The 27827-nt window shown below is 39.5% G+C and overlaps 2 protein-coding genes across 6 annotated transcripts in view; one reads left to right on the forward strand and one right to left on the reverse strand.

Moving 5' to 3' along the window:
* Nucleotides 1-811: 811 nt before the first annotated feature.
* Nucleotides 812-14091, reverse strand: lgi1b (leucine-rich, glioma inactivated 1b). 3 transcript variants are annotated; one of them, XM_071535603.1, is made up of 10 exons: nucleotides 13880-14091; nucleotides 12574-12639; nucleotides 9629-9700; nucleotides 9465-9536; nucleotides 6185-6256; nucleotides 4999-5168; nucleotides 3574-3738; nucleotides 3030-3250; nucleotides 2096-2342; nucleotides 812-1161 (listed from the first exon to the last, which is right to left on the reverse strand). In XM_071535603.1, the coding sequence occupies exons 1-10, from the start codon at nucleotides 14089-14091 to the stop codon at nucleotides 812-814; spliced, it is 1647 nt and encodes a 548-aa protein (XP_071391704.1). The 3 variants fall into 3 exon arrangements, with proteins under 3 accessions (XP_071391704.1, XP_071391697.1, XP_071391713.1); XM_071535596.1 differs by having other exon boundaries at nucleotides 12568-12639; XM_071535612.1 differs by lacking the exon at nucleotides 12574-12639.
* Nucleotides 14092-16023: 1932 nt separating this feature from the next.
* fra10ac1 (FRA10A associated CGG repeat 1) overlaps nucleotides 16024-27827 on the forward strand; it is a 16703-nt gene continuing 4899 nt past the window's right edge. For all 3 annotated transcript variants that reach the window (XM_071535669.1, XM_071535660.1, XM_071535650.1), the window contains exons 1-8: nucleotides 16024-16087; nucleotides 16883-16962; nucleotides 17268-17360; nucleotides 17953-17998; nucleotides 18391-18467; nucleotides 18709-18792; nucleotides 19259-19343; nucleotides 20980-21025. In XM_071535669.1, coding sequence (XP_071391770.1) covers nucleotides 16070-16087; nucleotides 16883-16962; nucleotides 17268-17360; nucleotides 17953-17998; nucleotides 18391-18467; nucleotides 18709-18792; nucleotides 19259-19343; nucleotides 20980-21025 — 529 coding nt within the window. In that variant the 5' untranslated portion in view covers nucleotides 16024-16069. The remainder of the gene's footprint in view (nucleotides 16088-16882; nucleotides 16963-17267; nucleotides 17361-17952; nucleotides 17999-18390; nucleotides 18468-18708; nucleotides 18793-19258; nucleotides 19344-20979; nucleotides 21026-27827) is intronic.

Genomic DNA, 27827 nt, shown 5'->3' on the forward strand with positions numbered 1-27827 from the left:
TTTAATAAAAGAAAACTGTCTCATAAAATGTGATGTGTTTTCTGTTCTTGGGATTTTTAGATAAGTTTGTACACATCGGCCTGAATGCACTTTACCCCTTCTTTCTCATGAAATAGGCTATTCACCATTTAGCTATTTATTCCATGGTCATCAGCACTAAGAAAGTAAATCTTTCCTATCAAATTCCTACAAGAGATTTAAAATGATTTTTACTGCTTCTTTTTAGGGTGTTGAATAGCAAAAGCGTCTTGTTTAGGGCATCTTGTTTAGGTCTAATTAAGTAGTACTGCAGGGGTTATAAACAGTTGAGTCAATAAGAGGAGACAAAATCAGTGGTTTTAGAGCTTTTTCACCTGAAAGATCGTCAATTCGCAGTTTGAATGGCAAAATGTTTTTCAAATGGAGAATAAGGCATTCCCAAACAGGAAGGAAACAAGATGCAAGGTTGCAGCTGGTTGCCTAAAGTTAGGCATCAGGGGCTGTGTAGAAAAACACCCTGAAACCTCACACTCAATGTACGACTGAAACTAAATGAAATGATCACAATCAGTGAAAGCATTTCAACAACTGAACCTGGACTGTTCAGACATGACCCATTAGTTCCCATCACACTAAAAGCGCTGAACTGTATTTGAAAAATCTTTTCAGATAGGTTGAGCCTCTGCTTGAATCTGCCTGGGGTGTCAGACAGCATGTGGAAACTTGACTTCATTCTGTTGATTCTATTGGGCCTGACAAGTTCAATAAATCACAGAAAAAGAGCATTTGAATGGAGTTCAAATACATGATTTGTCCCAAATTGACAGTGGTTTTAATTACTCAAGTCGATCATGAGGTGCTCGTATATCTGAGTTTTCCCCTTGAAGCTGGAGGCGAGCAGGAACTCCCGGTCGTCAATGGATACCAGAGAGAACGCTCGGGGCGCCTGGATATTCAACTCCTGTGATGGGACAAACTGGCCCCTCTTGGTGTCCCATTGGTAGACCTGCGTCAGTGAATAATCGCTGCCCAAGATGGCATACTGCCAGTTGCCGATGGAGACTGGCTGAAACACCATGGAGCCGCGGGAAGGAAATGTCTGGGCCTCCTTGAACATGGCGCCATCCCAGCGCATCACCTTGGAGTCCCCGATGAACCTTGTCAGGCAGATGAACAGCTCACCTTGGAAAGGGAAAACGATTTGTTTAGCTTTTGTGTTTAGTGTCTTATAAGAGACTGAATCTGGATCTGAAATAGAAAAGCTCAAAGAAACAGTTGACGTGATTCAAAAATGATTTATGGTTAATTATTTACAGTTATTTAGCCTAGAGTTGCCAACAGACGTTGTCAAACAGATGAACAGCTCATTTTGAAAGAAAAAACATTCCAGAGAATATTACAGAGTGATGATTCATGGGCAGGTTTTTGTGGCAGTTGAGATGGGCATTGCCTCATATTGCCTTCAGCAGGAATGAAGATTGGCAAATGGTACAAAATGAATGTGGGTGACATACTGAGCAATGAGGAACTAAAGTATAATAAAAACAAAACAACTAAGAGTGTGGGTTATAAATGTTGTTGAAACTACCTATCTACATCACCTAAAATGTTGACCATGTATCAAAGCCTCCAGTTTATATTAGTATTATAATATACTATAGATATCAATTATATAATTAATAATAATAATAATGATAATAATAATAATCTTGACAGTACACAGTATTTCTGAATTACCACTGAGCATCGGCATCTAACTATCTAACTAATCATGCATGTTTTATGGGTTTATTGGTTGTTTTATGGTTTTATGGTTAACATTATTTCCTCGTTTATTCAACATTTTGTTGCTTTTTTATCCCTTGTTTGGTTTTATTGTAACTGTTACTCTTCTTATCTTTTATTTTATGGAAAGCACTTTGTAACTTTGTTTAGAAAAGTGCTATATAAATAAAGTTTTTATCATCCAGCTCCAGTGATGGTTCCTGAAAACACACCTGCTAAATACTGTGATACAAAATGATGGGCGATTGCTTGCAGTATGTCACTGTCTTTTTCAGTCCTTGCAAAAATAAACCCTACATACACACACTGCTACTCAAGGGGCAGCTCTCACCTTTGACCTGGAAGTGTTTGACGGAGAAGACGTCCTCCATCTCCGGTATGTCAGTCCTGCGGTCAAACTGTTTCTGGCTCCTGTTCCACTGGTAGACCACAGGCCTCTGGGAGCTACTGGACAAGATCAGGTGGGGCTTGCTGGAGATCTCCAGATATTCCACGTCCGTGTCCCGGTACCACGGGTGGAGCGACTGGTGGGAGTAGAACCCATTGCCGTTCCATTTGTACACTGTTGTGGAGCCGGCCTGCAAGAACAGCACATGTAAAATGTCAGGTTGAGTCAAATTTATTCAATCAGGTTCATCATGAAGGGCTTTACAGAAAACAACAAACATACATACAGAAATCATGAGATGACGGCAAAAATTAACAAGCACATTGCAAATTTTAAGAGATGGGGTCAAAGCTGTGTGTGTATGTGTGTGTGTGTGTGTGTGTGTGTGTGTGTGTGTGTGTGTGTGTGTCTGTGTGTGTGGTATGCGTGCCTGAGTGCAGCCACCATACAGTGTTACGCAATCCACTGCTGTAAACTCGCTCTGAAGTTAAAACATTCCCCCTTTTACTATTTCAATTGGACCCTTTTCAAATGGTGGATCAGATAAGACAGTGTGTATTCAACTTTGGCGGTCATGTGGTGCTGGTGAGTGGAGGGTTTGTGGTACCAGCCAGGCCGACAGCATGTGCTGAATGCAAAGTGCCTACCAGTAGTCAGTGAACATCAGTTACGCTGCTTTTTTTCTCAACTATTCTCACCATGCCAGATAACCATGGCCTTCAAGTGAAATAGCCATCAAATTAGAATAGAGAGGGTCACAGTAGGGTCATTGTAATCTTTTGGTACGTCTGAAATATAATTTTTTTTTGCTCTCATCAATGATTCAAGTACTGTGGAATAATAACGGGAACATTGGAGTATAGCAGAAGTAACCAGCCTTGGAGCTGTCGGCGATGACAAAGAAAGACTCTCCGTCGATCACGAAGGTCTCGATGTCGTTGGGCTTGCGGATCTTCAGGATGTCGATGTCCTGGATCTTGATGAACTTGTTGGCGGAGGTGTCGCGTTTGTAAATGTGCGAGCCCCCGAACAACTGGGCCACGATGACAAAGAGGAGGCTGTCGATCACCATGGGCTTGCAGACCACAGTAGAGGTGCCTGAACGAGAGAAGAGAGGAGGAAGAGAGAAAGAGAATACGCAGGAAAAGTACAGTATCACAGAGCTGTTTATCAAACACCATAGGCTTACACACTATAGTAGAGGAGAGAAGAGAAAATGTTGAAGAGATAATAGTATGTAAGGCCAGATAAGAAAGGAGGAAATACATTATTCTATTCTTTTTTATGTATTCCATATAATATATTCTGCAAATAGCACACACAGTGAAATAACACAATGCTGATCATTGCAGTTTGTTTTGTCGCTGTAGGAAATTTTTATTTTGTTTGTTTGTTTTTGTTTGTGTTGCTTTTGAACTCACTCTCAATGGTGTCGTAGGTTCTGAAGGTCATCTCAACGTGGTCCCATTCCAGGAAGCTGCAGGTCCCGGCAAACGGTTGGGCAAACACAACATACTGCTCTTTACCAAAGGTGAAGGACTCCACCGAGATCGACTCAAACTTCAGCGACTGATAGGAGGCAAACTCTGAAAAATATGACATAATAAGAACTTAGTCACTTGTTGTACAATTTGTGTGCAAGTTTGTGTGTGTGTGCACAGTATGCATGTATGTACTGTATACATAAGTGTATGCGTATATGGTTTATGCAAGATATCATAGTCTTCAAAACAAAATAATCAATCACAAAACATATATGGAAAAAAACATTATCACTGTGCGAGACAGAGCATTAAGCCACAATTTTATTAACCAAATGAACCTGTAGTTGTAACACTGCTATAAGTCATGCTATAAGTGCTATAAGTGGGCTATGCTGCTGCTGTACATTCCAGCATCACTATCATTACTAACAGTACTTTCCCATAAATCTTATTGAAATTGAAAAGGAACAAAGCAAAAATGAACACAAGTATAAGCTTGGTTGGGCAGCTACTTAGTTGCAACTCGTTTCAAGCTTGGCGCTCTTGGATGCTGCCTGTTGTTGCAGGTTGCAACTAAGTAGCTGCCCAACCAAGCCTATACTTGTGTTCATTTCAAAATCTGTTTTGTGCATTGGGCAGTTTCCCACCTTTTCTATTTTCTCTGATCCATTGGGAACCACAGCCTTTTTGTGTGGATTTCCATACATTTTATTGTCATTTTTTAAAAGCCACTACCTTGCTCCTCCAGGAAATGGTTAAAAATCACCACTGAGTTGAAAAGCAGGAAGGCAGCAACAATTAAGGAGCTTAACATTCTGCAGGGCATTACAACTGCTTGTAATTTACCACAGTCAGCCAATCAGTCAGCCAGTGAGCCTGTCAACAAATCAGTAGGTCAGAAAAAATAGTTGTATACTCTGTGTGAAAATCAATCATCCATACAATCACTATTGCTTGACTACCAAGCAATAGTCAAGAAGCAGTCAGTCAGCTGGCCAGCTAGTCAGGTCAGTAAATTGGTTAGGAGTCTGTCAGAGAGTTTTATTAGCAATTTGCACTAGTCATTACCGAAGTTCCTATATGAATGCAAGGGCTACAGATATAAACTTAACAAGATGCTCACGCACATTGAGAAACAGTGAATGGTTACATGACATTTTAAAAGCAGGGGACAGAGAGACAGAGAGAATGAGTCTCCACTGGCAGCCAGGCAGCCACACAAGACAAACACAATGTGATTAATTTAATAACCTTGCTGAGAAGGACAGGAAGGAGACAAGAGAGGAGAGAGAGACTGAGAGAGAGTTAGAGCTGGAGACAGACAGAGAGACAGACAGACAGACAGACACAGGAGGACGGTACCTGCTGTGATGCAGTCAAAAGAGTGTGTCAGCAGGTCGTTGATCTTCTTCCCCTGGTGGATGGGCGGGCCGCTGCAGTAGATCTGGTCCAGAGTGGCGTTGGTGTGGTGCATCCACTCCACCAACCACTTGAGCTTACAGTCACATATCAGGTTGTTGCCCCGCAGATCCCTACATGGATGAATGGATTAATCGTAATGTCAATCATCAGATTAATTGTTTCGTTAGTAAATATTGTACAGGCACACACCTGGATCCCTAGATGGATGGATGGATTGACAGGAAAATCAATTAACAAATTAGTTGTTTGCTAATTACAGATTTGTATAATATGCAATCCACCAACCATTTCAACACTTAAATGCATCAGGTGGTTTCCCTGCAGATCCCTAAAACAAATTCATTATAAATTAGATTCTAAATGAATCTGAATAAATGCAATGGATAATTTGTGCAGGTGAGATTAAAAAACCTTGGGAGCTTGTAAAACATCTCACCTCAAGGCAAATACACAGAACAATACAAAGACAAAACTGAATTTGATAACAATGTAATTGATGAAAGAAGCATTAGGTGTCACATGTTTAAAATGGTCGGTATGGCATTTTGGTATTAAACACGATTTGTGCAGATTTCTCAAGGAGGATGGTGGACAAATAAATTCTTATTTTCCTGACATTTTACATAAAAGCTATATTTAAAGAGACACCTTGACATTTTGAAATTTAGTTTGTGTAAATTACCACATTGAAAAAGTTTCTACAATGGAATTTCAGTAAACAGAAAAACAGCATTTCTCATTAAAACCAAAGGGTACAGCTGACCATAGCTCATTAGTAATTATATTGGTTTAATAGGCTAACAACAAGAATGCCAGCCATCATTCTGCATATAAATGCCCCTGGAATGTATAAACAAATGGATGGAATTATAATTATAAGTGCAGAGACATCAATTGTACTCGTTTGACTGATTTCATTTTACCCTGTCATGATGAATTAAAGAATAAATCAATTAATCACTTCATCACTCAATTAATGACAATAGTACTTTTTGAATGGAGAGGAACCTGAAGTAGCCTTTGTTGGATTTAAGGATGAATACTTAATCTGATTACTTAATAAATACGTAATCAGAGTCCACAGGTGACAACAAGCTGCCTTGAGTGAAAGACAGACTGTACTCACACTTTGGTCAAGGCATCCATTCCCTTGAAAACATCTTTGGGAAGCGTCTCAAGGTTGTTGTAAGCCAGACTCCTGATCAAGAAAGAATAAAAAACATAACACAGACAGTTAACAGAATGGAAAGTAGATTGTCTCTTTACAGACCAAGGACATGAAGATTCATTACACCGCATTAGGCTTTTCGCTGACACTGTTATGCAGAGTGACTTACAAAAAGTGCAATGGTAGAATCCGCTTAAATTCTTGGATCATCACAATTACAGGCGTTCTTTTTGTAATGAGTGCACAGTTTGTGTGACCGCAGAGCCATCATGTAAGAGGTGTTAGAAAAAAGAAATAGCATAAGAGCTAAAGAGAGAGATAGAAGGGAATTAAGGGATTAGCGATTAATTAATTAAGGGGGAGCCATTAGAGTGGGTAGAGCGAGGGGATATCATTTATTGGAGGGTGACATGCAGTACTTCACACATTGATCTCATACATGAGGTAGAGATGTGGTGTTTTAGGGAATATTTTATTGCTTTAATATTAGATGTGCTCTACATTGAAGGGCATTGATATTGTTTCATGTTTTAAACTTCTGAAGCAGAGCTCCCTCACTCCATGGCTATCATGAGAATTTGATGTCTTTGCCAGCTGGCTAAAACCAATCTATAACAGTCCAAAACCAGTCCTATAGAGACACATCATTTGAGTCAGGATGAAAGCATGGCTGAATTCCAAAACAGAAAAAGTCGTGAATGAAATGAAATGTCAGCGTAATTCATGAGTGCTGCATAATTCATCTAAGAGTCAGTTTTCCAGGGAGAAAGGCCAGCTCACTTCAAGTTTGTGCAAGGGAGCACAGTGTAAACAGATGACGAGCGGAGCAGAGCGGGCCGGACTCAAGCAGGACTCCTGCCTGTGCCCTTTAATAATGCATTTAATCTGATGTATTAGAATGCCCTCTAATAATGTATTAATTCGTGCATTTTTTGTATAAAAATGTTGTTTACTTTCCCCCTAAACAAGGGAGGCTATCCACAGAAAAGGCATTTAGAAAAGGGCACCCATCATGTTGTTGGATATGATTTAGTACATAATTTCATAACTGTGGAAATATGAAACCTGCCTCTCTGTCTCCTACCTCTAAAATTAAACCTTTGATTAAAAAGTCATCCTTATACATTTCCTTCCAGTCAATAAAATGATGCATGACTTTCTAGACTCTCTGTACAAGACCAAGGGTTTCCAAGTCATGATGAGGAACATAAGTATAAATGCATTTTGCTGCACTGCATTATGTAAACAACTTATGAAATAATAGTGAAATTAAATCCCTGTACCCCACTTTGGAAACCATCACTCGAGGCCACTAACCTACTTACACACTGTGACTTCACACTGTGCTTTAGGTAACACCTGTAAGAGAGTCTGGGACAGATTTTAGGTCAGAGCTGAGTTTAAGGTTACAGTACAGTTATTATATTTAGTCTTAACCTTCAGGTCACTCACGTTCTCAACTATTTTTAGTCTTAGCAAGCTTTGCAATTTGGAGAAGTGTACTTGTATTTACAAAGCACTGTTTGTAGTGGTTTATAAGTGGAACATTGTGTTTTCCCCCCAAAGGAAATCAGAGGAGTTGTGCTGTGTGCTGAAGGACTATTTTGCTCAGCTCAAAAAGAACTCACAGCACTGATGTCAGCAAATACAGTCTAACATTACTTATATGTTTTTTTTCCCCTCTTTCGTATGCAACCATACAATACCTTTTAATGCCAGAGTGCATGTAAACAAAGTGCATACACAGTAAGATTTAGGCACGTTGTCTTACACTATTAGGAACTAAGAGCTAATTTACAGCATTGGGTCTAATATCAAACCTTAGTTGTAAAATGGAATCATTATCTCAGTCCCATTAGTCCATGAGCCTATAAGACACTAGCACCAATGCCATAGCCGGTGGGAGATTTGTTAAAATTTAACAACAGAGGGAGGTGAAATATTGGGGTTTTTTTTTGGTTTTTTTTTTACAGTCAATGACTTTGCCCTTGAAGTCTATCATTAGAAAAGGGGATTAGAAAGATACTTTGTGTTAACAAGGCATCCTGAGACATCCTCCATCAAATGCCCAAGACAACAAACATATGCACACACGCACGCACGCACACACACACACAAACATACGCACACGCACGCACGCACACACACACACACACACAAACATACGCACACACACGCACACACACACACACACACACACACACACATACGCACATGCACGCAATGAGCTGTCCTTAGGCCAACTTCCTTATCTGGCAGATCTGAGACACAGTAGTCTACAGGAGATAACCTTGCTGCCGATAAGATTTCCACCAACCCTCCCACATAAAACACATTGATTAATTTATGAATTGGTTGTTACCCTTTAACCTTTCTTTGAAATGTTCATTATCAATATGAATTAACTCCATCTAGAGGAAAAAAAAGGGTGTGAAAGTTGTATCACCTATGAAGACAGAATCATTCAGTATTTCTGCAAACAGTATGTGGAGGAAAGCTGTGGGTGTTTTGCCGGTCCAATAAGGCCATGTAACAACTAGAAGCTCCATGATCTGTCCTTAAGCAACCCGATCCAGCAGACCTGAGACCTGCTGCCATTAACCTTGCGATGGGACCACTGGCAATAGCGCTTCTGCGTACCTCTGCATTTCTGACAGTGACAAAGTGGACAGTCAGAGGAAACTGGAAACTGATACACAGGTTATATACTCATGTGGCATTACCTTTTCCCCATGGTGCTTCTTTTTGAGAAATCACTTGTGAATGTGAAAGTTGCTGCTCAGAGTTATTTGTTTTGGGTTTATGAGAGTGCTAGATCATGGAGATTGTCTCAGGGATGGAAGGAAGAAGGAAGGAAGGAAAGTAAGAAACAAGGAAGAAAGGAGGAAGGAAGGGAGGAGGGAAAGAAGGACGGCAGAAAGGAAGGAAGGAAGGCATGCAAGGAATGACTGCAAGGAAGGTAACTAGCAACTACAGGGACTGGGTAACTAGGGAAGGGAATAAAGAGGGAGGAAGGAAGGAAGGAAGGAAAGAAGGAAGGCATAGGAATAGTGAGGCAAGTTACCATGGACAGGAATAAAGAGAAAGGAACGAAGGAGTGGAAGAAGGAAAGCAAGCAAGGAAGGAATAAGGAATAGTAGGAACAGTGAGGCAAGTAACTAGGAACAGGAGAGTGAAGAGTGAAGTAGAGTTAATTTAAATTGTTCAACATGGCCACAGCACAAACAAAAGTACTTACAGATGTATCAGTGCTTTGAGGCCCCGGAACGCATATGGGGATATTGATGCAATTTTGTTATTTTCAATAAATCTGTGAATGAGAAGAATATCTCATTAGCTTTTTGAGAGAGTGACAGTGTGTCAGTATCATTCCATTTGTGACACTTTCAGACAAATACTTACAGATATTCAAGATGCGGTAAACCTTGGAAAGCATCTTCGTCGATTAAGTCAAATGAATTTGCCGTGAACAAGCTGTGGAGGAAAAGACAGATAAATAATTAAACATCTCTTTAATCATTTTGGGATTGATGTTGTTTTTGATGATGACTATTTATAACTGAAACATAACTGGAACGGTTCATTATCAATACCAGTGACAATAACTCTGAGTCCAAATCAAAGAAAAAGATGGGAGTTATTTTACCATTGAAGACAACAGACTCATTCAGCATTTCAGCCTACATTATACGGTAAAAGAATGAATGAAAGGAAATGAATGAAAGAGAGAAATGGTTGCCCCCCTTTGACAGATTTCTCGGACTGACATTAGTACAGTAGCTTACTGAAGGAGAACAGGCAGCCTGCTCTCCATGTCCTCACTTCATCACAGACTACAAACTTTTGGCCAGGATCGTAACTCCAGGATACATTGAGGGGTAAATCCTTTACATGTAGTCACTGTATAAGATAAACAACACAGAATGGTCATGCACATCCTGGAACTATTCAAGGCAGGTAATACTATATCTAAAAAAGAAAGTCTGTAGCTCCCTTTTGCTGCTGTATTGGCACCACAAAGTATCACTGTATAAGCAACATTGAACTAGTGCTGCACTATTTATAATACAACAACCCCACAAGGAATTGTTTGGAAAATTCTGTTTTTGTTCTTTCTTCCACAGTCAAAAGGTGCAAGGTAAGGTCTAGCAACCAGTCATTTGACCGGCACAAGTTTTGTGTTACAATGTGCTTTTTTCAGTTCCATTTCCCAATATTTGCAGTGGCCACTCTGGTACTAACACATGATGAAACCATGATGCCACCAGTGGGTCTCCGTATAGATGAATATGCCACCCAGTACCATGGCTGTTTCAAGTCTCTAGGCAAGGGAAGCCGGTACAGTGATTTCTCTTTGACAGTGACTTTTTGATCATGTATTTTTCATATTGATTGACTAATTAGTTGAACTGTATGCATATGTGTATTTAAGTGTCACTTCCGCTTTGAGCAACACAACGCTGATGATGGCTTAGTGCTGAAACGCGTCCGTCGTTTGTGCTCTATAGCTGCCCATTTAATTAAAAAGACAAAAGGACATTATGAGTGCTGGCTTTTCCTTCTTCATCTAATTCCAGCAGACCAAACAATCTACTCTCATCCCGTTAAAATCCTCCGGTTCCAACATTTAATGTTTTCTTAATCACTAATTCCAGAATGGCTGTTTTCCAAAAACCAGTGGTGTGAGATTAGTCTCCAACGATAACATATTGTGTACCTCAATTTATCTGCTCATTTTGTAAGAAACAACCTAAATAATTACCCATAACTATAATAATTACACATAATATGTTTGACATTCAGGCCAGCAGTTACTTAATGAGTGTCAATGTTTTAAGATCTTGAGCTTGGAATTATAAGGACTGCAGTCAGACTGTTATGTATTTTCTATCTTTTTAAATATTTAACCTCATAAGGTTCTTTTACAAAAATACATAACACCACACAAGCATAAAGTAACATTCAAAGATCATGAATATATTGGATTGAACTCAATTTTGATACAAAAAAAACATCAGACATAACCTTGTTATGTCTGAGCCTTGTAATTCCAAGCTCACAAAATGCCACAAAATGCCAGATATCTAATTTTGGAATGAACATGCATTTTTTATCTTTATCCAGGGAAGGTTTTGCTGAGCATGTATGCTGTTTTTCAGCAAGGTCCTGCTTCACTTTCATACAGCTTCACACATTCACACACACACACACACACACACACACAGTCTTCTACTGTCGGTCACTGAGCAGCCACTGGGGCAGTTGAAGGTGAAGCTACTCCTCAGCAGAAAATGATGTCACTGATTCACTTAAATCCCCAGTTAAATTCACCCTCCTACCGGTCACAAGTCTGCTTCTCTAATTTTAATGCTACCGCCACCCACTTTTGACATTTCATACATGTTCAAACTTATTTGGCATGTAGAGTAACAGAGAGAAACTGATGCCAACATAAATGTTTTGCTGACATGAATTGATGTTTGCTGACAGTGTGCTATTAGGCGCAGTAAACTAAATTAAGTGAGAGACTACAGTTAATGGCTAGGCCTAACCTTGCTGTTAGTTTGTGGTTGTACAATAACAAATTGCTCAATAGAGTCTAGTCCTAACAAGATATACAACAATGGATGTAATCAAGTAAAATAATTATCCTGGCATTGGTAAAATAATTTCCCAGGTTATGGATGTGATTATAATTACACTGTGTTATGCTGTGGTTTATTATTGTGACAGCAGTGTTATTGACTTTCTTTTATGTTTGACATTCATGAAAAAAGAGCCAGTCTCTCTCTCTCTCTCTCTCTCTCTCTCTCACACACACACACACACACACAAACACACACACACACACACACACACACACACACACACACACACACACACACACACACACACACACACACTCACACTCATACTCACACAGCCCCTCTTCCCCTCAACCCCTGCTGTTGGTCTATGTAGCCATGTGGTGTATTGCATAATCCTGACACCATTACAGAGAATCCCCCTTTAAAGCTGCATATCAGGCTCTAACCAAGTCCTCTGGGGTCCCTGCCTCATTGTTTGCTGCTGTGAAGCACTGGGACTGTATTTTTCGAGGCTTTTATTTTCAGCATTTCCAATGAGTTATAATTGGACAAACCTGTCCAATAGAAAAAGAATATTTGAGTTTAGCTGCCCTGGTGTAATTTTGACCCTTTTCAATTAGAGTTGATAGATAGATGGATAGATAGATAGATAGATAGATAGATAGATAGATAGATAGATAGATAGATAGATAGATAGATAGATAGATAGATAGATAGATAGATAGATAGATAGATAGATAGATCTTTACTCACAGAAGCTGCAGGGCAGGCGTGTGAACAAAGCTCCCTCCAGTGATTTCATTGAACCCAGACTTGACAAAAGATCTGAATGGAAGGAGAACATTGAAGGGGGATGAGTCAGAATAACATAACATAACATAACATAACATAACATAACATAACATAACATAACATAACATAACATAACATAACATAACATAGTCTAGTCTAATCAAACCTAGTCTAGTCTAGTCTAGTCTAGTCTAGTCTAGTCTAATCTAATCTAATCTAACCTAGTCTAATCTAATCTAATGTAGTCTAGTCTAATTTAATCTAACCTAGTCTAATCTAATCTAATCTAATCTAGTCTAATCAAATCAAATCAAATCTAGTCTAGTCTAGTCTAGTCTACTCTAATCTAATCTAATCTAATCTAATCTAATCTAATCTAATCTACTCTAGTCTAATAAAATCTAGTCTAGTCTACTCTAATCTAATCTAATCTAATCGAATCTAGTCGAATCTAATGCAGTCTAATCTACTCTAGTCTAGTCTAGTCTAATCTAATACAGTCTAATCTACTCTAGTCTAGTCTAATTTAATCTAATATAATCTACTCTAGTCTAGTCTAGTCTAATCTAATCCAATCTAATATAGTCTAGTCTAGTCTAGTCTGATCTAATTCAGTCTAATCTAGTAAAGTCTAGTCTAGTCTAATCTAATCTAGTCTAGTCTAATCTAATCTAATCTAATCTAATCTAGTCTAGTCTAGTCTAGTCTAATCTAATACAGTCTAATCTAGTCTAATCTAATCTAATACAGTCTAATCTACTCTAGTCTAGTCTAGTCTAATCTAACCTAGTCTAATCTAATCTAGCCTAGTCTAGTCCCATCTAATCTAATACAGTCTAATCTTCTCTAGTCTAGTCTAATATAATCTAACCTAGTGTAGTCAAATCTAATACAGTCTAATCTAATCTAATATAGTCTAATCTAGTCTAGTCTAATCTAATCTAATCGAATCTAATCTAATCTAATCTAATCTAGTATAGTCTAATCTACTCTACTCTAATCTAACCTAACCTAGTCTAGTCTAGTCTAGTCTAGTCTCGTCTAGTCTAGTCTAGTCTAATAGAATCTAATAGAAACTAGTCTAATCTAGTCTAGTCTAATCTAATATATTAGGAGACGTTTACAGCTGTGTCTGGCTGAAACACTGAAACAGATAAATCAATTGCCATAACAGCCACAGTATATAACATTATTAAACGAGATATAGCCTAGCCGTATGGTAATTCACGCTGAACAATGAAATTCAGAGTCTGTGTGGGTCCGGGCCACTTACAGTGAAACGACGTCGGAGGGGAAAGCGTGAGGGACGGATCTGACATTCTCACACAGGGCATTGTCTTTGGTACAGGTGCATCCGGCCGGGCATCTGGGCTGCCTCACTCTCCTGCCCTCCGCCAGCACCAGGCTGACAGCCGCGAGCCAAACCAGCGCCGTCCATCCTTTCCATCCTCTCCATCCCCTCACTGCTCTGTCCGGGTGTCCCATTCCGTCTGTCCCGTTCCAGTGGCACTCCTACACATGAACTTCCCGGCAAAATCCTATACGTGGACCCAGGTTTCGGGGGGATATCTTCTTGTTTTTTTTGGGGGGGATTTTTATTACAGCAGCCAGGGGTTTTTGTTGCGCTCCGATGCAGGCTTGTGTCTATGCTTCTTGCGTCTCAATAGGAAGGCACCAGTCCAGCCGATTCGTTCTGCAAGGCGCAGGATTACAAATGCAGGACAGACAGAATATGGTAAAGAAAGCAATCACGGGTCTTTCATGAAAAGAAAATATCCCGTTCTCTGGTGTCAAAAGTGGAAAACTCAAAAGAAAAGTCTGTTAAAAAAGCGGTTATTTTTCTTATTAATTCCGTTGTCTATTGCTTACAAAGAAGTTGTCTTGTGAATGCTGCAGCCAAGAGAGAAAAAAATAAAAGCGTGAAGTCCCTTGAGGGAGAAGGACAGAGACGGAGACGGAGAGGGATGGAGGGAGAGAAAGAGAGGGGGGAGGCCCTTAGGTGCGCTTTTTTATCAGCAGTGCCAGCTATTATTTATGCGCGCTCCGGAGCCGTGCATGGCTAATGCGAAGCGGCTATTCATGAGGGTCTGTGCAAATGCACCTGCCTCTCTCATTCAAATGCTGCCTCTTTACTTCCCTGGCTATGGCATAATAATGACCTTGATTGTGGAAAAAAAAAGGTTAAATATATATGAGATAAAATAGCCTATAGGCTATATAAATATATGGCTAATCCAGTGATGGATAAAAAGGTTGTTAAACTATGAACTCAATGCCTCCAAATATCTTCAGCTTTCCTCATATAACTTACTTACTATGATAATTACACACTACTATGAATTTACATGATAAAGATTTATGTCAGGCTAAAAAGGTGTGGTAAATAGAGTTTAAATTGGGTTAACCCTCCATAATAGCCCTGCTTATCATATAGCTATACAACTATATTTATTTTTTTCAGACAACAGCTGCTGAGAATGGTTTACTCTTCAGTATTTCCTCAGACACTTTCTCTTCCTCTCTTCCCAGTCCCACGCTGACTCCAGTGCAGGGTCTTTGTTGAGTTCAGTGGGGTGTCAAAATATCATGAAACACTAGACTTCTGTTCCAAGACTTTCACCCCTGCCACCCCGCATATTCTAAGGACTTCAATTACAGTAGCATTCAAAACGAATAATAGAAGCATTATTCCACATTTACAGTTCAAACGCCTACACGCATTCTCTCAGTAAAGAGAGAATGCTGTGGAAGATATGATCTCTGAGTTGCCGAATCAGTCACTGTAATTAGGTCATTTGTACAAAGTGAAAATCAATGTCTGATGTCTGATCTTCAATAGTGTTATTCATTAGGATACTTTGTGGAGCAGTTCTTGTGGCCCTGGCTAATCACTTACAAAATAGATTTATAGTTATGCTATAATAAATGTTACAAAGATGCTGTTCAAATATCACAAACAGCAGCATTATAATAGATACAATCATATTATAATGCCAAAGAGGATAAAAAAAATAAATAAATAAAAACATCAGCAAGCACGACAAGATATTATAAAGCCTATCACAAACTGCATCCCACTAAAGGAATATGGATTATTCCTATTACAGGAATAGGAGGAGGAAATAGAGATTTTTCATTAATACAAGGGGCTTTTCTGCCTACTCAGTTTTAAAGAAATCAAAGACTAAAATCATGAATTCAAATCTCGAGGTGGCAGACATGCGCACTGTATTTATATTTTCAGTCTATATAAAGGGATACGCTAAATGGAATTATTTAAAAACACCGGGCCGTGCAAACCAGCCTAGTTTTTCTCTAAAAAATAATTTATGGAAGTGGGCGAAGCGTTCAGCGGTGTAGTTCGACGTCATCATACCGCGTTTGCTTTCTACGTCATCGGCTGGCGACTCTCCTATGGTTTTTGTAAACATTTACAAGGCAGTGGGGAGAGTGAAGAAAACTCATGGATAGTCTTGTAAAGGTACCGATCTACACCATTTTTTTTGTTTCAAGCTATCCGATTTGATCGGTGAAGAAAATATTTATTTAGTGATTCATTTACTTGACAGTTAGCTTGTTAGCTGGCTAGCTAGATGGATAGTCAAAAATATTAGCCTACATACTTGCCTACAAGGTTATCGAGCATTACTTTGTTGCTAGTCTCTTGATCGTACACGTTGTTATTAGGCTACTGGCGCGCATTCATGTGCCATAGAGCTACAACGTTAGGCTAATAATAGCTAATGTTAAAGGTGTTCTGCTCAGTGGTTTCTAAAAACTGAAAATACAGAGTCTGTTTCTCTGTGCTTGTTAGCTTGACCTCATACAGGCAACGAGATGCTGAGCTGGTTTAGGTTGCGTGTGTGTGTGTGTGTGTGTGTGTGTGAGTGAGAGAGAGAGAGAGAGAGAGAGAGGGCACATCTTTGGTCTTGCATTGTATTTCATACTGTATGCTGATACATACCTTGCACCACAGCTAACCTTAATATACTAAGTCACTTCATGTGTGCTGCAGATGATGGTGATGATGAAGATTTGGTTTGAACTATCAGACAATGATACATAATACCAAGTGGCACATGAGTTAGATAACAAACCTGCCACACTTAAAACTGTCACACATTGTAAGCTTCTGTATGCATGCATCCATGTTTTTTGCTTCTGTGTGCATGTGTGTTTGTGCATGCATATGCATGTGTGTGTGTGTGCACATACAGTACACGTTGTGCATGATCAGTCATGCCACCAGCACAGATTTCCTGCTGTATTTCCTCAGGTGCACGGAGGAGGCGGCTATGACTCCGACTTCAGTGATGATGATGGACAGGGAGAGTCCTCACAGAGAGGCCTTAAACGGTAAAATGGGAGACTATAGAATTAAATATTTGAATTTGACTCAAGAATATGTATGAATATAGTCAAACCTTGCTTATCTAAACAATGCCATCTGAGCTGACCAAATGCTAAACTACAGTATTTTATTGGGGGACTGTGAAGAAGTTCATGTCCCTCTAGATTTGTGACTCCATGCCTATAAAAAAACATGGATTTACATGCATAAACTGATATATCAGGCTTATCGTCACATGTATAGCTCACATCTAGACTGATATGGGTAGACTGCAGGTCCTTTATTTAGTAATTTGTGCCTTTGTTGACAGGAAACGTGAGGATGAAATTTTACAGAAGCCTTTCCAGAAAGGAAGACACTCCAAGGTGGCCCACCGGAGTTTTCACTCTAATGAAACGGACAGGTAGTGTACAATCAAACATCATATTTTATACTAAGGTAAAGCTTACTCCTCTCTTCCTTTATGTATTTCATGTATTTCAGTAGGTATTCATGGTCACAATTGTTCTGTTGTCCTGGCATCGTAACAAAATGAGCATTATACCTTTTTAATTACATGTATTTTACTTGTTCACATTGCAATTAATTTACTGTGTTAATCCCATTGTCCTTACTGCATTATGACAAACTAAGGCTTACTCTTGATTTACTTCATGAAGGCTATTTCAAACATTTACAGTCATGGTCATTTTAATACATTAATACATGTCCTTACATTATCATAACCAGATAATGTTCTTTATTCATGGTGCATTAAACAATGAATGAATGAACAATGAATTTATTTTGAATACATTGGTTTCTGTGCTACTTATTCTGTACCGACCATATATATTTCAATTATTCACACTCATGAAATCATAGTGATACTGTGGCTCAATTATTTTTGTATTTTTTTTTTATCAAATCACGCTCTGATAAAAGATTATGCTGGTAACATGAGCTAACTAAAATAATCTTCCAGATATTTTCTGATTCAATTTCCTGTTTTTCAGAGAGGAAGCCAGGAACAGAAGAGCTCACCTGATATCGCTGAATGCTGTATCCTTTAATTCATTTGCACAGTGCTAAAACACAGATGTGAAGTGATAAAAACAGATTGATAAAATACAATAAAACACAGAAAGAACAGAAAAAAGTTCAACCACCTTGTGAACTTGCACCATTAGCCAATCACCATCTGATTCCTGTAATGTGAGTTGTTTTAATATTATTTAACAGCACCACAACACCGTCATGTAACAGTCCCATAGAGGTTTATTTCCTGTTGGTCTGAGTACTTGAGTTACCTTAAAACAGTTACCTTAAAAGACATTAAAACTGGAGAATGTTTTCAAAGTTTACAGTGAAGAGAGATGCAGCAGTAAGAGAATCAAACCCATGTAATTGTCAACATTTAAAGAGAGAGGCTGACCTTAAGCAGATGTCTTCAGTTTGAGCGACATAAGAAGTTTGTTAGCGACTACATACTTTACTATGGAGGGAAGATGGCCGACTTGAAGCGCTCAACGTGAGTATTATGCCTCTCGGGATCAAGCTTATCTAATCGTGCCATCACACGTAGACAAAGACAAATGAGCTAAACTTAATCATTGACTTTTAAGTATATAAACCATGTCAGATCACTACTTTGCCCAAGTCTGATGCATTGTGTAAAAAAGCATACGTGACAAATTTAATCTAATTTAAAGTAGCAGTAATTCAAAAGTGATCCTAACCTTTCTCCTCTTTTAACCTTTTCTTTCTCTCAGAGCCAAAGACAAGACGGATCTGGATGTGGTGCGTGAGAATCATCGCTTCCTCTGGAGGGACGAGGATGAGGAAGACATGACATGGTAATCATCAACAGTCAACTATTAACCAAGTTGTGCATAGAGCTTGAAGCTTGCATGACGTCCTTGTATTTTCTTTTTCTCCTACATGAATAACTTTTCAGTAACATGTGTAAGACATGACATGATTTGTAACCAGGTCTTGAAATTAACTCAAGCCACCGGTCAAATGCTAATAGATTTAGACTGTGGCTGGTAAATCTCTCAGTTTTAACGATTGTAATATTCAGTCTGTGTTGAATATTCAATCTGTTTGATCATTCTATTCTGAAACCGTCTTTGGCTTTAAAGGAATTAAATTCAGTGGTGGAACTCCAAATCCACTAGCTGCTGCTGCTTGTTGTCAAAAAAAAGTTAGTGACGATGCTTTTAACAATATTACTTGAACATTTATGAGTGAAGCTACTGATGTATCATTTTCCAATCTTGTGCTGTCCTCTCCCTTTCTGCCGGTCTTGTTCTGTCCCAGGGAGAAGGAATTGGCCAAGAAGTATTACGACAAACTGTTTAAAGAGTACTGCATAGCCGACCTCAGCAGATACAAGGAAAACAAGGTAGGATGAATGGATGAATGATTGATTGAGTGATTGACTGATTGGTTACCCTGTTTAAGAAATACTCATACAACAAACAACTCATTCAACTCAATACTCATAGAACAAATGGAAATGCAAACCAATGGACTATTGGGACAGAAACAAGTGCAGCAGTAGACATTTAGCCAACATAAAACAACATGACACATATACAAAAGACAGGCTATGTGTGAATGCTCATGCTGCCTGATATTTAGTAAGCATTTTGAGTAATACTAGCTTTGAACATTTTGAAGTTTTAACATCAGTAAAATGCTGAAACAACAAACCAGTTTCACACCATACAAAAATAAAAGATGTTGATACTGCATTGACATTTATTTGTTGATAGTTTTTGTGTATTTGTGCTACATTCTGTTACTAGGTTGTATTATGAACCAATACAGTATAAACTTTCAGATACACTGTAACTAACAATATAGCAGAATATTGCATATGATTATGGTCTTTCCCATGGGTTTGTAGGTTATTTGTTTTGATGGCAGGCTAGTGTTATTAAGAAATACAGTGTTGAGAAATGGGAAAAGGCCTATAGACGCAGCACCGGAGGCATTGTTAATATGTTATTGTATCATGTTTGGGAAATTAGATTAGATTCGATTAGATGAAACTTTATTGATCCCCCTGGGGAAATTGGGCTGTTGCAGCAGCAGGGAATAGGATATAGCTAAGCATAACACAATACTACAACAAGTAATCCACCTACAGAATGTATTGTAAGAAAATAATACACAGAAAAACAGAGAAAACACGCACATCCCAATCCTCAGTCACAGGTGCTGGACAGAGTAAAATGAAGCAAATCAAAGCAAACAGTAAAATCTGCACATTGCCTAATGCACCCACAGTGTATTTATTAACACCTACACTGCTGCAAAGCTTCACCGTGGGAAGAGCATTAGAGTGTGTGGACTTTATTGTTTGCTAAGAAAATAATACAGAGCCAATGGATCAGGCTGTGTCAGTGCATCTGTCAAATGTGATATTTCAGGTAAATCGTGGAGGTTTATGCATCTTCGCACTGTTCCACTGTTTAAAGAATTACGTTGATTGGACTAATGGGGGCGCTATAAGTACAAGTCAGAATTTTTAACTCATTAAACATTATATGCCAGACCCACTGGTCTGCTTTGGATGAAGTTTGGAGGGATGATGCATTCTGGCACTGTGTTCTATCTTTAAAAAACATTACACTGATTGGCCTGATGGAGGCTGGATAATTAAAGGTCAAACTTTCACAGTTTGAAAGGCCCTAACTCCCCCCTACACCTTAATAATAATAAACTTTATTTGTATAGCACCTTTCATACAAGAAATGCAGCTCAAAGTGCAAATCCAATTGATACAAAACTTGCTACACAAATCCAGCTATCCTTACAAATGAATCCGATTGGCCTAATGATGGTGAACACAGTGGCGAGATGCATCATTCCTACAAGTTTAGTCAAAATTTGATCAGTGGTTTTTGATATATGAGGCTTGACAGCATACAAATAAACCTATATATGGAAAAAAAATGGAATATATGCTGAGGCTGTTTCATTATTAACACTAGTTTGCTAATTTACATGTTTTTTTTATCTTTACCCAACAGTTTGGATTTCGATGGAGGATTGAGACAGAAGTTGTCTCTGGCAAAGGTAAGGCAGTTTTGCTTTTTTTGTGTCTGTCAAAGCGTCTAAAATATACTCATTGTTGTCAATAAATTTTTTGGAAGAGAGCAAATATTGCAAATATAACAGGCCAGATTCAAACCCAAATCATATTATTGTTATCATCCTCCGTTTTGAGAATGATAATGTTACTATTAATGCAAGGCACATGGGCCAAAAATTCTAAATTCAGATAAAACACCATAGCGTAACATTTACCAATCCATCGAATTGGGTGAGTTGTATGTTAAGGAAAGTGGGGTGGGTGAGAGTGGGTATGTAATTTGGGTCATAAAGTGGGCACCTCCCATCACTGATGTTTCATTGAATTAGACCCACCACACTGATCAGATCTATACTATTCTACACTACATCTACACTACCCAGACATGATATCTACAATTCGGCTTACACTTAAAATACCAATAAGCTCACGGCGAGGTTAGGGTTTGTGGAATTAATAATTCACACAGGCTGTAAATCCTCAGACAGGGTTCCTCTCCGTCCACAACATTTACCAGCACTCCCACAAAAAAAAACTTCCCAGTCTTCTCCACTAGATGGCAGCAGAGGTCAAGACTCAATTTACACACAGCAGTTGCTCACAGCTTGCTTTCCTACACAAAGAAAAGTCTCCCCTCATGTTAAAGTTGGTACTATTTTCCCAAACAAGTTTGTTGCACTTTACTTTGAAACTTTTGGCCTGACAGAATGGTGTCACAAAAGTAGTTAAAAGATTTGACCTTCCAGTTGATTTCTCTCTCTTTTTTTTTTGTTATTTTTTTTTACTTGTGGCTTCTTGGTGTGCTGTTTATGTTTCACACACAAAGGAATACCTCATTCCACCTGTGTGCTTGGGATGGAGCCTAGACAGGTTGGCAGAGGCTTAAATGTTTTCAGTCTATTAGTTGTTCAGGATCAGGACAGCACCTCCACTCTCTACAGTATCGACCTAGCTTTCTTTTGTGTAGGCGACAGTGACAGTATAGATATATATAGACTAACCTGGAATGATGGTATCACCAAGTGGGAAAGGGCAAATCTGTCTTGATTGCTCATTAACGCACTTTGAGCCTAACACACACACACACACACTTGAATAATTTACTTATGTCCACATCAACACATGAGAAAACAGGGGAAATAATCAATAAAGATGCAATCTGAAATGGGGGGGGGGGGGCACACACATACATACACACACCTACAGTATCTCTTAGAAATCTGAATAAGCCAATATGTTGTTCCAGATTAAGACTGTGTAATCCTGCCCTCTGACAGTTCACCCCCTGCAGCCGCACTCTACAGGAAGTGGGATTAGATCAGGTCACTGGTGCCAAGGGGATTTTGGTTCACCTGTCATGTCTGTGATTTGTAGTACATCAATGTCTCCCAGAGAGGTGGTTCTTAAATAGCGTTTAGAATGTGGGATGCTAAAACTCTCCAGTGAAATCAATGCAAATGCGAATACAGTCACAGTCAACAGTTCAAAGGGTTTGGGCTGTGATTTGAATGAGGATGAGGTCTGTATCATTGTTATCATGGCTTTAGCTTGGTTTAACATGGAGGCTGATGGAGAGCAATATTCATAAACAGTCCGCAGTTTTGCCTCTTATTCAACATTGGATGCAACATCTATGCTTAACTGTAGATGAGTAAACACAAAGAAAGACTATTGTTTGCTCACTCTTCAAATGCTTACACCTTGGACTGCAGGTCATGCAGCAAAGAGAAGGCAGTTTTATAATAAGGGATACTGAAGGTTTTTACGAAGTGTTTCATGTGATTTATCCTGAACTTGGTTTGGTTGTTGCCATTTGTTAGCTAGCAGTGCTGGCCCAACAACAAAAGCGCTGAATGAGACTCCCACTCACAGATGAATTAGATAAGCTCTTTAAAAAGACAGAACTATCCCTTTTACTGTCTACTACTACTTAAAGGGAAATTGGTCTTAGTGTTGTATTCCTAATAAAGGCCACTACATATATGTCGATTCTGCCCCTTTTGGAAATCAGCCTCTTATCAGCGGTTTGTCTGTTGCTATCTGTGTGCTTTAGGTCATGCTGGTATTAGGTAATGCTGACTACCGTTCACATAATCAGGTGGATTACTAAGAGCATTGACCCATCGTTTCATGGCCATAGTGTGAGAAAGACGTGGGATGAAGGAGAGCGTGGTAACGGTTAACTACCGTGTGGTTTCCTTCGCTCTAGCCGTTCAAGGGTTAGGAGACATTTTTACTTTCATTTTCAGAAGAGAAGAAAGTGTGACATGCATCAAAGGTTATGAGCTGGAATCAAACACATGACAGCGAGAGCACATGTTTTCCTCCTCCGGGGCGCCCATGCTTCCCTCCAGCTTAGGGAATTCTTTATTTTATTTTTTAAAAATAACTCAGTGATAAATGAGATTCACATTTACCTCACACCCCTGCTCCACTACTCCACCCTGTTTTTGCCTTTTGTCTAGAACCAATCATATCCCTGAAAGCTTCACATGATTTATTCCAGTGGTGTATGCGGGGAAGGAGAAGCTGTCAAGACCTTTCTCAAAGAGCTTGATAGCTCCTGGCTTCCAAAAACACAGACCCTGAGCCATGTAACCACAGTGCATTTAATTTCTTTCTTGAAGACTGCTCACATTACAAGAGATCACTCTTCACATAATTGGAATAATTTTGCCAAACCCTTACATCTCAGCGTCAGATATGGGAATAGAAATTTATTTTTTAATGATACATAAGGCACATATTGAATGAGACAGAAGCATACTGAGATGTGTTTTGAGCTAATTATGTGCTGGAGCAGATGCACATGTGGCGGTGCAAGGCATGCAGGTGTTTCACTCTTAATCACAGTTTTCTATGTGTTTCCCTCGCGGTATAAATTGAGCTTTACTCTTGCTGTCAGCAGGAGGTTAAAGGCCAAAGGTAGTTGAGGCCATTCTTATTTTTGGTGGGCCTCCTGTCAGAATGAATGGAATGGAATGAGTGAAAGGTCTTCGCTTATGTAAGTTCCTTGTCTTTCAAAAAAAAAAAAACAGCAGTGTTCAACATGCACTCTACCAAGCTGTCTCTCTCACATATGGTGCATGGATTAGGATTGACCCACCTCTGCTACCTCTGTATTCCCAGCTCTGCTATTAGTTGAAGCGTGTGAGGCCACGCTAAGCCAGCTCTCTGACATCGTAGTCTGAGGATTGTCTTGACTCGCTTCCAACAGAATTCAGGGTTTTTGTTCAGGATTTTCATATTTTTTGAGACACCATACATGTTTTTCTGTCCTTTTTTCCCAAGACTTTGTGCTTTATGGCCATCGTAATATTTTTTTATTTGGTTTATAGATATTTATCACTTTCATATATTTAATCTGCTAACAAATGGCTGAAATTGAATGCATTCATGCCCTTCTAATGAAAGGCTCTTTCAACTCATTATCTGTTTAATTAAAATTAAAGTGATGGGCCATTTAAAAGCTGAGTTCCTTTCAATGGCTTTGAATGCTCACTTTAGCCTGGCTTGGGTTCCAAGATGGGCAGCATTTGCCCTTTATAAGGCTGTCCAATTGGGCTCTGTTGTGCTAGACAAAACAAATCAATCCCAGACAAGTAATTGAGTCTACTTTAAATAGTGGAAGTGATAACCCGTTAGCCCACAGTCTGTGTTCACTAAGCTGTCACAGTCCAACAATAGAGGACTGTCATTATCCAGGGCTGGTCTTGTATTAATGTGTATGGCAGGGTGTTGCTCTGAAAAAGAGTGTGCATGCTCAATAAACCTATCCTTCAAATATAACGTTTCAAAAAGTCTAGTTTTTAGATAGTATCCAGGGGAGAGAGACAGGAAAGATTGGATGACATGCAATGCAAGTCTCATGACGCATACTGTACAAACCCATAATCTCAGTTGCATGTTATGCTCCTTAGCTTGCTTATTTAACAGGACACCCTGGAGTAAATAAAGGTTGCAAAATAGAATGAGTGCTGATCGTATCTTAGGTCAGCGGCCAGGATTACTTGTCAATATGATCTTATGGAACAACCAGTATAAAAAGGCAGACTCTGATCCTGAATCAATTCCCCTATGTTGAGAGGGTTTTTGAGGTGGGGTTGGGTGGTCAGAGAAACAAACTTGTGGTTGCCAATTCATATCCCAATACTGGATGACTCTGCCTGGGGATGTGAATGAGAAACACTCTCCATTTTCACAGAAACTACTATTACAGTGCCTTTGAGCAAAACCCCCAGCTTCTGCAGAGAAGTTGCTCAATAGCCAACAGTAGAAGGCTATGGCTGTATTGGTCAGCTCCCAGATGTGAGTGTTTTGTAACTGCAGCTACTCTCCAAAAGTTTTTTTGCTTAGTCAGCTTGTCTCATTTAAAAAGAATCTGTCCATAGTCAATAGCTAATAAATGTGTTCTCTAGTAACTTGTTTGGTCAGCTAATAATAATATGGTCTTAGTCAACATACTTGGTTAAAAAAGAATATGCTGTAAGGTAACTTAGCATGCCTGGTGTTAAATAAGAATATGTTCTTGGTCATTTTGTTTAATAAGAATGTGTTCTTCATCAACTTTGCCAGTTATCCAAGAGTTAATAATAAGTGAGAGAATGCCTTCCCGGGTCACTGTCCTGTGACTTCATCCAGTGAATGTTAATCATGCTGCCATCTGTCCGGCCATGTCCCTCTTGATCTCAGGCCACTGACTGGTGGCATTAGGATCCATTGACGTAGGAGGACCGGAGTCTCCTCTCCGAACAGGCTTAGTCAGCCAGCCTAATGCCAGCTCCCCTCCTGCAGCACGTGAGGCTAGCCTGCCTGACGTGTGAGGATACCCAAACACTAGTCAGCAAAACACAGAGGGAAAGGGAAACTCAGACTCAAAACTACCAGAAAGAGGCAAAAAATAGTTTGCTTGCCTTAATTCTATTTATTTACTTTTTAAACTTTATTTAGTCAGGCAAGTTGCCTAAAAACAAATGTCTATTAATGGCATCCAGGGGAGTAGTTGTAAGAAGAGGGAGGGTTACACTCATTCACACACTCACATCTCCTAACTTACCAGTACAACCACAGTCTTTTATTAATTGGGCAGTGAGCAGCTTCACTGGAGCAGCTGGCAGGGCCAGTGCCTTGCTCAAGAGCACTTAGAGGGTAGTTGTTACAGTAGGGCAGAACACATGGTTTTTCTTGCTGCCTTCACAGACCAAGACTGGTTTGTGTATACATTTGATTCAGTTGTGTGTGTGTGTGTGTGTGTGTGTGTGTGTGTGTGTGTGTGTGTGTGTGTGTGTGTGTGTGTGTGTGTGTGTGTGTGTGTGTGTGTGTGTGTGTGTGTGTGTGTGTGTGTGTGTGTGTGTGTGTGTGTGTGTGTGTTTGTGTGTGTGAAAGAGAGAGAGAGAGGAGAGGAGAGAGCCATGTCATGGGAAAATTCCAGCGTGATTGTAACTGACGTCATGATGATGGTGAAGAGACAGGATTCTCCCAGGTTCCCTGGCACCAGTCACTGTTCACGGTGCCATGTTGGCACCAAGGCAAGAGGGTGGCGTAGTCCCAAGTCACACCCATACAATGAGTAAAGGGACCAGTCATCAAGGATTTAGGGATACATTGACAATTTGAATTTTAGTCTGTTACTTTCCTTCACTAAGAACTTGTTAAAGTTTGAGAGAACAGTTTCCACATTTGCCCTTGAAATTCGAATAAGCTTTTTCTATGGTAGCTGAAAAAGCTTATTCGCAAACATAGCAGCTTTTTTAAAAATGTGACTAATGCCTGTTGAAGAAAATTTGATTGATGAATTTGATTATTATGTTGTGTTGGCATGTGACAAATTACACCCCCCCACTGTGAAGATGATTGATTAACTTGGAATTTGACTGCTAAGTTGTTGTCTAATATAGTTTGTTTCTGTATAGTTACCTTTAAGTTTGAGCATATATCTATGTTTTATCCCTGTGGTCGAGGGCAGGCCAGTCAATATTTGTGAACAACTTTCCCAAATTCTGAAAATTGACATTTGAACTTGAATCTGAGTTGTTTCATAGAGTATGAGTTAGGAAACAGTCATAGAGTTTTGAAATAAGTTGGATGGAACAGAGGCAATTCAGAAAAGTAATATCAAAGGTTTGAAAAGTTGTATCCAAGTGATTTTGTGAAATATTCACTTTATTATTCTGTATATGCAAAATATTCCATATTTGCAGCAATCACCCTGGAACCATAGATTTTCTAGATCCATAATCGCTTATTGTCTAGCTGACTTATTATCTAGCCCTACTGGGCTTTATCTCAGCTGCACCTGCTCATATCTTTTGTGTTTTATTTCACTCACTGCTATTTTATGTCATTTTTCCCTTATGCCTGCAAGTAAGCCCAACCAATCAAACTCTAGCACTTGTGCGTGAACTCTCTCTTTCTAGCTGACGTCATAGGGCCGTAATCTCATACGACACGTGAAGAGAAAGTCTGCCTTATGGTGGCATCGCATCACCTGAATGAGTCCAGATCTAGGTGGGTGGAGGTTGGGGCGGGCGTCATTCTCCTCTCTCAGAATAAGGAGCATTTCGTATTCCTGGGCCAGGAATGGACCGCTCTGACGCACTCTGTCCCTCTGTTACAATCTGGAGGATCCCCAGAGGCCGGATCAATGCCGTCTTAAGCTCCTCTTGGGATAATAGGCAGGCTGTCAAGAAGGCTGGGGGGAGGCCCGAGGGACAGGACCGGACGGGGTAGGGAGCGGGAGGAGGGAGGAGAAGAAGGAGGACGCTGGGGTGTGTGGAGGGATGATGA

This window comes from Centroberyx affinis, unplaced genomic scaffold (assembly GCF_046629955.1).
Source record: "Centroberyx affinis isolate AG114_WGS23_722 - 3 ecotype Tasmania unplaced genomic scaffold, CSIRO-AGI_Caff_v1 ptg000178l_1, whole genome shotgun sequence".
Classification (NCBI taxonomy): domain Eukaryota; kingdom Metazoa; phylum Chordata; class Actinopteri; order Beryciformes; family Berycidae; genus Centroberyx; species Centroberyx affinis.

Coding starts and splice junctions, on each gene's coding strand:
- lgi1b (XM_071535596.1), bottom strand. CDS start 14,091: ATGGGACACCCGGACAGAGCAGTGAGGGGATGGAGAGGATGGAAAGGA. Junction 6,257..9,464: donor CTCAAAGCACTGATACATCT/GTAAGTACTTTT, acceptor TTTCTTGATCAG/GAGTCTGGCTTACAACAACC. Junction 2,343..3,029: donor TCATCGCCGACAGCTCCAAG/GCTGGTTACTTC, acceptor CTGTTCTTGCAG/GCCGGCTCCACAACAGTGTA.